Source organism: Pelodiscus sinensis, chromosome 30 (assembly GCF_049634645.1).
Source record: "Pelodiscus sinensis isolate JC-2024 chromosome 30, ASM4963464v1, whole genome shotgun sequence".
NCBI classification, from domain to species: Eukaryota; Metazoa; Chordata; order Testudines; family Trionychidae; genus Pelodiscus; species Pelodiscus sinensis.
In genome coordinates, this window is record NC_134740.1 from 11513058 (window position 1) to 11524287 (window position 11230).

General features: G+C 47.1%; 2 protein-coding genes across 2 annotated transcripts; both read left to right on the forward strand.

The window, feature by feature from the left end:
• The first annotated feature begins 1798 nt into the window (after nt 1–1798).
• Nucleotides 1799–2770, forward strand: LOC102451382 (olfactory receptor 10A4-like). Its single transcript, XM_006112317.3, has one exon. It carries the CDS (start codon nt 1799–1801, stop codon nt 2768–2770), a length of 972 nt encoding a protein of 323 aa, XP_006112379.3.
• Nucleotides 2771–10258: 7488 nt separating this feature from the next.
• On the forward strand, nt 10259–11230 carry LOC102451616 (olfactory receptor 10A4-like). The gene has a single exon (XM_006112318.3). It carries the CDS (start codon nt 10259–10261, stop codon nt 11228–11230), a length of 972 nt encoding a protein of 323 aa, XP_006112380.3.

An 11230-nucleotide genomic window follows, 5' to 3' on the forward strand; every position in this document is an offset into this window, starting at 1 on the left:
CTTTTGCCAGACTTTCTATCTTTCCTACACAGTGGGCCCTCTATAATGTCCCTTTGAAAAACTGCCAACTCTCTTCGGTTGTTTTTCCTTAGTCTTGCTTCCCATGGAACCTTGCCTTCCTGAAATCCACGGTCCCTATTTTTCTGTTCTCCCTTCTCCCATTCCTTAGAATCATGAACTCTCTGATTTCATGGTCACTTTCTCCCCAGCTGCCGTCCACTTTCAAATTCTTGACCTGTTCCTCCCTGTTTGTTAAAATCAAATCTAGAACAGCTTCCCCCCAGTAGCTTTCTCACCCTTCTGATATAAAAATTTGCTTCCAATGCAGTTGAATAATTTATTGGATGATCTATGCCCAGCTGTGTTAGCTTAGGGTGAGTAAACATCTCCACTGATGTAGAACAGATGCAAATGTCAGCCAATCAATCATTCATTTAGAATCAATGCTGAAAAACTGGTTTAATGCAGATCAATGTTTTCCAGGAGAAAACACTGGTGTTGATGGCACGTTTCAGTTTTGGCCATGACTCTGCTTTTGGATATTGAGAGACACCTGGAATGTGCTTTTTGGGAATCATAGAATCACAGAATGGCAGAGACCTAAGGAGTCATCGAGTCCAGCCCCCTGCCCAGAGCAGGACCAGCCCCAACTCAACATCCCAGCCAGGGCTGTTTCAAGCCAGGACTTAAAAACCTGTAAGGATGGAGATTCCACCCCCTCCCTAGGATGCCCATCCCAGCAATTCACCACCCTCCTCGGGAAATAGTTTTTCTTAATATCCAACCTAGACCTCCCCCACTGCAACTTGACACCACTCATTGGTCCTTGTCCTGCCACCTGCCCCCACTGAGAACAGCCTCTCTCCATCCTCTTTGAAACCCTCTTTCAGGGAGTTGCAGGCTGCTCTCAAATCCCCCCTCACTCTTCTCTTCTGCAGATTGAACAAGCCCAAATCCCTCAGCCTCTCCTCACAGGTCATGTGCTTCAGCCCCTGAATCATTTTCGTTGCCCTCCGCTGGACCCTCTCCCATGCGTCCACGTCCTTTCTGTAGTGGGAAGGGGGCAGAACTGGACACAACACTCCAGATGTGGCCTCCCCGGTGATGAATAAAGGGGAATAATCACTTCTCTAGATCTGCTGGCAATACTTCTCCTAATGCACCCTAATATGCCATTAGCCTTCTTGGCTACAAGGGCACCCTATTAACTCATATCCAGCTTCTCATCCACCATAATCTCCAGGTCCATTTGTGTTGAACTGCTGCTTAACCAGTCGGTCCCCAGCCTGTAACAATATTTGGGATTCTTCCATCCCAAGTGCAGGACTCTATACTTGTCCTTGTTGAACCTCGTCAGATTTCCTTTGGCCCAATCCTCCAATGTGTCTAGGTCACTCTAGACCCTCTCTCTGCCGTCAGACATATCTACCTCTTCCCCTAGCTTAGTGACAGCTGTTAGCAGAGAGGAAATAAATAGAACTCCTCAGTACTGGAAGCAGTAATGTCTCCATTGTGGGAACAAACTATTCTAGCTTTTTAAGAGCTCATGTATTAGATTACGATCTTCTGTAATTCCACTGGGGTCATAGAACATCTCTCCAGCTGTTCCACCTTGGCATAGCTTGATTGGTTTCTATCTACAGCTACCACAGGAGGAACCAGAAGAAGATTTGACCAGGTTATGTATTTCTGTGCAGAACTGCAGTAACAGAAATGAAACGTGTATCAATTGTTTTTCACTCACATCCACAGATTTGGTTTCCCTCAGATTCCCTCTCTGTCTTTCTCATCCCTGCAGATGACCTATTCCAAGGGTGACGCCGGCAAGAACCAGACCAACTCTGACGGGTTCATCCTGGTGGGGTTTTCCTACCTTGGCGACCTGCAAATCCTTCTGTTTCTGGTGCTTCTGGCCATGTACATAGTTACTATGTTGGGGAACCTGCTCGTTATTCTCCTGATTAAGCTTAATCCCTCCCTGCACAACCCCATGTATTTCTTCCTGGTCAACCTGTCCTTCCTGGAAATCTGCTTCACCACCAGTGTGGTCCCTCAGCTGCTGGTTCACCTACTGGTGGAGGAAAAGACCATCTCCCTTGCTGGCTGTGCAGCCCAGATGTATGTCGACACTATTATGTGTCTCACAGAATGCTGCCTCCTCGCAGCCATGGCCTACGACCGCTACGCAGCCATCTGCCACCCCCTGCACTACACCACCATCATGAGCGGCCGGGCGTGTGCACAGCTCGCGGGGGCTTCATGGTTCTTTGGCATCTCGGTGGAAGTAGCTCAGACCACTTGGATCTTCAGCCTCCCCTTCTGTGGCTCCAACCGCATCCACCACTTCTTCTGTGACATCCCGCCCGTGCTGAAGATGGCCTGCGCCGACACATCAAAAAACGACATCATGGTCTTGACTGTGACAGTTGTGTTCATCATGGGCCCTTTTCTATTGATAATCCTGTCCTACATCGTCATTATCTGCACCGTTCTCAAGCTACCGTCGGCAGAGGGGAGACGTAAGGCGTTCTCCACTTGCTCCTCCCACCTCATGGTGGTGACTTTGTTCTATGGACTCGCACTGATCACCTACCTGGGGGTCAAATCTAGCTCTAGACCCGAGAGTGATCAAATGATTTCCCTCATGAACGTAATTGTGTCACCAATGTTGAACCCAATAATATACACACTGAGGAACAAAGAGGTGAAGGGAGCCCTGAGAAAAACTGTAGGAAACACCCTCTTTCCACAGAACTGGAGAAATCAGTGAAGGAAAAGTAGATTTAGTGCAAAGGTTTAGGCAGAAGGAAAGTCGTAACTGTTTTCTTGTACTTCCTCAGATTACCCTCAAGTTCTTTTATTAATATTTTGTGCTTTGAAACAATCTCTTTCAAAGCTGTCAGGAAATTAGGATGTGAAACCTATGAATGAATGAATGAATGAATGAGAGAGAGAGAGAGAGAGAGAAACCTTCTGACCAGTTCTGAAGTTCATTAAAGCATCAAGTGAGAATATTTAGTGAAAGTAGCACCTTGTTTTCATATATGGAAAATTTGAAATGTCAAAAAAAGGAAATGGCTGAACGTGAGAAATATTTCATAAAATGTCTTCCCCTGTTTTGTGCAGATTGTACCATTTTCAGCAGAGTTTTAATGTCGAGAATTTCTTGACTCCCCTGCCATTTTGCGTAAGTGCCTAGGTTTATGTTTGCAGATTGGATTGGAACATCGGGATGTGCATCATAGATTCATTGATAATGAGTCCTTAAAGGACCATTTTGATTGCATCGCTCCTACATTCCTATATGCAGGTGAAGGCTATTCACCTGAGTCAGAGAAACACTGTACATATTTTATATTACATCTGTAAAATAATTTCTGCGTTCAGCACTCATATTGTTATAACCGTTTCTATCGATATATAACAACTAGCCAATTAGCCCATCATAAAATGGGATTTTCAGGTCTCTCCTCCACGTCCTTTTCCCTTTCTATCTCGGGGTATGTCTACACTACCCTCCGAGTTCAAACTAGGAGGGTAATGTAGGCATACCGCACTTGCAAATGAAGCCCGGGATTTGAATTTCCCGGGCTTCATTTGATTAAGCCGGGCGCTGTCATTTTTAAATCCCGGCTCGTTCGAACCCCGTGCCACGCGGCTACACGCGGCACGGACTAGGTAGTTCGGACTAGGCTTCCTAGTCCGAACTACCGTTACTCCTCATTCCACGAGGAGTAATGGTAGTTCGGACTAGGAAGCCTAGTCTGAACTACCTAGTCCGTGCCGCGTGTAGCTGCGCGGCACGGGGTTCGAATGAGATGGGATTTAAAAATGGCGGCGCCCGGCTTATGCAAATGAAGCCCGGGAAATTCAAATCCCGGGCTTCATTTGCAAGTGCGGTATGCCTACATTACCCTCCTAGTTCGAACTAGGAGGGTAGTGTAGACATACCCTCGGTCTTCTCTCCTGAGCCTCCGGTCTCTCGCTCCATCTCTCTCTCTCTCTCTCCACTCTTACTGCCTCCCCCCTCCTCAGCTCTCCTCCGTCTCCTGTCTCTCTCTCCATCTCTCTTTCTCTTCTCCCCCTCCTGCCTCTCATTCTCTCTTCTCCTCCTCCTCCTGTCTCTCACTCTCTATTTCTCTTCTCCTCCTTCTGCATGGGGAGCACAGAGCCCAAACGGCTGTTTGCACTGCTTGCTCCCACGTGGCAGCCCGGCTTAGTGGCTGCCTATGAGCTCCAGCTGTCCCCCTGCACCGTTTCCCTTCACCCCAGCACTGATCCCGCAGCCTTCCAGTTGTCCTCCACCTCCCCCTCCCCCACATTCCCCTGCCCTCCCCCCAGCCAAGGTCTGTTCTCAGCCAGAGGGTGGGGCCTGGAACCGCTGTCACACCGCACGTCAGCACCCCACCCCTCTTCGCCTCCTGCCGTAGCACTTGGTTGACTTCTGTGCCGCTCAGCCGGGCCACCCATAGCCGCGCGCCCGGGGCCAGGGCCCCCCCATAGCCGCGCGCCCGGGACCGGCGCTTCCCCCTGCAAGTGCCGCGTGCCCGGGGCCAACACTCCCCCTCCCCCGCAAGCGCTGCGCGCCCGGGGCCGACGCTCCCCGCAAGCGCCGCGCCATGTGCCCGGGTCCAGGATATATATGATACAAAAACCTTTGGTCCAATATCTGGTGATATTTGTGTAACTGTATGATCAACATAAATTATTCTCATGTTGAGAAATATTACTATGTTTCCATGTGTACCTCTTTCAGCGCCTTCTTATAATAAACTAGCAAGTGAGGCCTGTATTGACCGGGCAAAGTCATTTTGAGTCAGTTACACTTATTGCAAAGTTCAAGAGGTTAAATATGTGGCATAGAACTTTTTGATATTAATGTGCTTGCAAAAAGGAAATACAAGAACAGTTTTCAATGTGTAGGGTTTCAACTTCAAATATTATTCATTTTATTAGATAATAACCATGCACAGGACATTTGAATCAGGAGAATTTCATCCAGGATGATGCAATGGCCTTCAGGTGTCACCTAACGATATTTCCCTGCCATACAGGCTCAGGCGTTTGTGTCCAAGGAAAACAGGAGATAGTCACTTGTACGCCTCTGGGGTTATCTGGAGCCTAGAGAGTCTGTTTGTTTGGCTTTGCGATTCCCTTCCCCCTCGTGTGTGCTTGCTGCATCCCAAGCAGTCACAGTCCCTTCTCACTGTTGTGTTTCATAATGTGAAGGAGTCTTAGAGTTCAAGGCAAAAAGAGACGTCAAAACCCCCTCCTCCAATCTCCTCTTTTTCTATGTTGTTTCGGGTTTCATCCACTGAGCCCTCTAATCATGCATCCAAGTGAAGACAAAAGAGAAAGGGCTTGTTTGTCCCTCTAACTGGTGCAATGTGGGAAGCCATTACATTAATGGTCGTTCTTTGTAAGCGGAGGGGAGAAGGGTGAGGAAGTGTCAGCAGGAACAGAAGAGAGCTCAGGGTGTAAATTTTTAAAAAGAGTTTTGAAAAACAAGAGTGGGGGAAAAGCCGCTTCTTTTGTAGCTAGTGAGAGAGAGACGGAAAAGTCACTTGGTGTCCTCACCCGCTTGGTCTCATTGGTGTCCTGCATGCTGGATGCTACAATACCCGAGCATCTCGGAACACCATAAGCAGGTACCATGGTGGAAGATCTTACAGCAGGAACATGTGCAGTTTCACAAAGGCTTAGTATAAAGAGTTAAATAATGGCCATCGGTCACCACAGAGCCCAAAGTTCTGTGTATTATGTATTTTTTGGGCACAATCCCAACATGTTGCAAACCTCAGCTAGGTGGCTCTAAGGTGGAGCTTCACGTCAGGTTGAGATGTTCAGAGTTTGGGATCCCAGCACATTTGTGATAAGGAGGCCACGTGATCGAGGGATAGGCTAATCAGCTAAAGGCCAGGTCCACACCACAGCTGAAGGTCGGCCGAAGGTCTGCACTTCTAGCAATGTAAAAACCGAAGCTGGAGTTGACGTCTCTTAAACTGAGCTTCAGAACCCTCCTCGCAACAGGGAAAACGTTCCGTTCACTCAGCATTTGATGGGGCTGATGACACTGAATGGGGCGATGTTACAATCTCCTAGGATATGACTGGCCGGGGGAATCTTGTTTTGCTGCAGTTCCAGGCAGAGCTGATCTTTGTGTGGGGAACAGGGCAAGACACGTCCTCCAGGGATTAGGTCCCAGAAGCCAGGGAAGGAAATAAAACCCCCTGTTCCCTCAGCACATTTAGTGCCTGCAGCGAGGAGGTGGAACCGCTCTGCTCAAATAAGGTAGGCTGAGAATGAATGAACGAAACGCCAGCCATTCGCCCAAGGATGTCGGTCAGCCTCATGCCCCTGTTTGCAAAACCATGTCACTTACTGGCTGTGTCTAGACTGGCAACTTGCCAGCTGTCTACACTGGTCGTTTGAATTTCCGGAAGAACACGGACGATCTCATGTAAGATCGTCAGTGTTCTTGCGGAAATACTGTGCTGCTCCCGTTTGGGCAAAATCCCTCTTGCACAAATCATTTGCGCAAGAGGGCCAGTGTAAACAGCACAGTGCTGTTTTCCGCAAAAAAGCCCCAATCGCGAAAATGGCCATCGGGGCTTTTTTGCGGAAAACCGTGTCTAGATTGGCCACAGACACTTTTCCGCAAAAAGTGCTTTTGCGGAAAAGCATCCTTCCAATCTAGACGTGCTTTTCCAAAAAGGCTTTTAACGGAAACTTTTCCGTTTAAAGCATTTCCGGAAAATCATGCCAGTGTAGACATAGCCACTGTGTGTCTGAGCACATGAGTTGTGAGGGTGTTCAAATCTATCTATCTATCTATCTATCTATCTATCTATCTATCTATCTATCTATCCCCACACATGCTCGCTATCTATCTATCTATCTATCTATCTATCTATCTATCTATCTATCTATCTATCTATCTATCTATCTATCTCTTTCTGCCAGTCCACTTATTAATACATCAGTTCGTCGATAGGTCTCTGAATTTATGCAGTTAACTTAACTATCATGGGTCATGTCAAAGTCTTGACATTTTGGGTGTGATGCTAATTTACACCATGTGACGTTCTGGTCCCAGAATTCCATGCAGCCCACCAGAGTGACCGATGAGACTCAAACATGATCAGCACCAAGTCATAATTCTTTGTTTTGTGTTTGTGGTGTGTCCAGAGGACTTTCGGAGCTCTGCAAATTGACAAGAATTTGAGTGACAAGAATTTACCCAGACCTTGTTCCTTATCATAGAACCACAGGACACTAGACCCGGAAGTGACATCGAGGAGTCATCGAGTCCAGTCCCCTGTCCTCATGGCAGGACAAATCACCATCTAGACCATCCCTGTCTAACCTGCTCTTAAATATCTCCAGGAATGCAGATTCCACAACCTCCCTAGACACTTGAATCCAGCACTTAACCAACCTGACAGTTAGGTAGTTTTTGTGAATGTCCAGCCTAAACCTCCCTTGCTGCAGTTTAAGCCCATTGCTTCTTGTTCTGTCCTCAGAAGCGAAGGAAAACAAATTTTCTCCCTCCTCCTTGTAATAAATACCCTTTTAGTTACCTGAAAACCGCTATCATGTCCCCTCTCAGTCTTCTTTTTTCTAAACTAAACAAGCCCATTTCTTTCAGTCTTCCCACATAGCTCATGTTCTCTAGACCTTCCATCATTGTTGTTCTTCTCTGGACCTTTTCCGATTTCTCCTCATCTTTCTTGAAATGTGGTGCCCAGAACTGGACACAAGACTCCAACTGAGGCCTAACCAGCGCAGAGTAGAGCGGAAGAATGACTTCTCATGTCTTGCTCACCACACACCTGTTAATGCAGCCCAGAATCATGTTTGCTTTTTTTGTAAGTGTGTCACATTGTTGGCTCATATTTCACTTGTGACCCCTAAATCCCTTTCTACAGGACTCCTTCCTAGACAGACACTTTTCATTCTGTGTGTGTGAAACGGATTGTTCCTTCCTACCTGGAATACTGGGCATTTGTCCTTTTTAAACTTCATCCTATTTACTTCTGATCATTTCTCTAGTTTCTCCAGATTGTTTTGAATTTTGACTCTATCCTCCAAAGCACTTGCAACCTCTCCCAGCTTGGTATCATCTGCAAACTTAATAAGAGTATTCTCTGTGCCATCACCTAAACCGTCGATGAAGATATTGAACAGAACCGGTCCCAAAACAGACCTCTGTTGAACCCCACTTGTTATGCCCTTCCAGCAGGATTGTAAACTGTTAGTAACTAGTCTCTGAGAATGGTTATCTAGCTAGTTATGCACCCACATTAAGTAGCCCATTCTAACTTTTATTTGTCTAGCTTTTTTATAAGAAGGTCATGCGAGACCATATCAAATGCCTTACAAAATTCTCGGTTTACCATATCCACGCTTCTCCCTTATTCACAAAACTTGTTATCCTATCAAAGAAAGCTACCAGATTGGTTTGACATCACTTGTTTTTTACCAATCCATGCTGGCGGTTACCTATCACCGTATTATCCTCCAGATGTTTGCAGATGATTTCGTTAATATCTTGCTCCATTATCTTCCCTGGCACAGAAGTTAAACGGACTGATCTGTACTTTCAAGGGTTGCTCTTATTTCCCTTTTTATAGATGGGCACTAGATTTGCCTTTTTCCAGTTTTCTGGAATCTCTCCCGACGTCTATGATTTTTCAAAGATAATCACTAAAGGCTCAGCTTCCTCCGCTATCAGCTCCTTGAGTATTCTAGGAGGCATTTCATCAGGCCTTGGTGACTTGCAGACATCTAATCTTTCTAAATATTTTATTTTAGCTTCTAAGCCAACCCCATTTCCACTGGCAATCACTGTTAAGCATTCCTTCATCATGAGATTAATTGGTGAAGACCGAAATACAGAAGACATTAATAACCTCTGCCTTTTCCAAGTTTCCTGTTATTGTTTCTCCCTCCTCACTGAGAAATGGACCTACCCTGTCCTTCATCTTCATCTTGCTTGCTTCAGATAGTGAGAGACACCAAGTGGGATGGGGCACTCCCCATGCTTTTTTGAAGAAGGTTTGTGAATGTGAATAGGATACAACTGGAATATTCTTAATGTGAATTATAGAATCACAGAATACCAAGGCTGGCAGAGATCTCAGAAGTCATCAAGTCCAACCCCCTGCCCAAAGCAGGACCAACCTCAACTCAATCCTCCCAGCCAGGGCTTGGTCAAGCCAGGACTTAAACGCCTCTAGGGATAGAGATTCTCCCCCCCCTCTCCCTAGGGAATCCATCCCAGTGCTTCCCCACCCACCTAAGAAAAGAGTTTCTCCTAATATCCAACCTAGACCTCCCCTACTGTAACTTGACACCATTTCTACTTGTTCTGCCATCTCTCCATCCTCTTTGGAACCTCCCTTCAGGAAGCTGAAGGCTGCTCTCAAATCCCCCCTCACTCCTCTCTTCTGCAGACTAAATAAACCCAGATGCCTCAGCCTCTCCCTGTAGGCCATGTGCTCCAGACCCCTCATCATTTTGATTGCCCTCTACTGGACCCTCTCCAGTGTGTCCACATCCTCTCTGTAATGGACGCAATAGAGCCAAAAAAGGGGGAAATAAATACTTCTCTAGATCTGCTGACAATGCTCCTCTTAATGCAGCCCAATATGCCATTAGCCTTCTTGGCTACAAGAACATATTGTTGACTCATATCCAGCTTCTCAACCACTGTAACTCCCAGGTCCTTTTCCGCAGATCTACTGCATAGCCAGTTGGTCTCCAGCCTATGAATGCTTGGGACTCTTCCCTCTCAGGTGCAGGACTCTGCAGTTGTCCTTGTTGAACCTCATCAGATTTCCTTTGTCCCAATCCTCCAATCTGTCTAGGTCACTCTGGACCCCACCCCTGACCTCAAATGTATCTCCCTCACCCCCGGAGCTTAGTGTCACCCGTGAGTAGAGAGAATATGAATAGGACCCCTCTGTACTGCATAGAAGAATCCCCCATTGTGAGCATAAACTCTGGTAGCTGCCTTAAGGCCCATGTATTAGATTCTGATCCACTGTAAATCCACCAGGGTCATAGAATCATCTCTCCAGCTGTTCCATCTTGACAGAGCTTGACTGGCGTCTATCTACCGCTACTGCAGAAGAAACCAGGGGAGAACGTGGCCCAGTTTCATATTTCCATGCAGAACTGCAGTAATAGAAAGGAAACCTCTTTGAATGATGTCACTCACATGCACAGATTCACTCTGTCTTTCTCACCCCTCCAGATGGCCTATTCCAAAAGTGACCCCGGCGAGAACCAGACCATCTCTGGCGAGCTCATCCTGATGGGCTTTTCCTACCTTGGCGAGCTGCAAATCCTTCTGTTTCTGGTGCTGCTGGTCATCTACGTAATTACCCTGTTGGGAAACCTGCTCGTTATCCTCCTGATAAAGCTGAACGCTTCCCTCCACACCCCCATGTATTTCTTTCTGGTCAACCTGTCCTTCCTGGAAATCTGCTTCACCTCCAGTGTGGCCCCTCAGCTGCTGGTTCACCTTCTGGTGGAGGAAAAGACCATCTCTCTTGTAGGCTGTGCAGCGCAGATGTATGTCAACGCCATCATGGGCCTCACAGAATGCTGCCTCCTCGCGGCCATGGCCTATGACCGCTATGCAGCCATTTGTCACCCCTTGCACTACACGACCATCATGAGCGTCCAGGCATGTGCACAGCTCATCGGGGTTTCGTGGTTCTTTGGCATCTCGGTGGAAGTAGCTGAGACCACCTGGATCTTCAGCCTCCCCTTGTGTGGCTCCAAACGCATCCACCACTTCTTCTGCGACATCACAATGGTGTTGAAAATGGCTTGCACCGACACATCCAAAAATGAGATCATGCTCTTGACTGTGACAGTTTTGTTCATCATGGGCCCTTTCGTATTGATAATTCTGTCCTACCTTCTCATTATCTCCACCATTCTTAGGATGCCGTCGGCTGAGGGCAAGCGTAAAGCCTTCTCCACCTGCTCCTCCCATCTCATGGTGGTGACTTTGTTCTATGGACTCTCACTGATCACCTACCTGGGGGTCAAGTCTAGCTCTAGCCCCGAGAGTGATCAAATGATTTCCCTCATGAACATAATTGTATCACCATTGTTGAACCCCATAATATACACGCTGAGGAACAAAGAAGTGAAGGGAGCCCTGAGAAAAACTGTAGGAAACACCCTCTTTCCACAGAACTGGCGAAATCAGTGA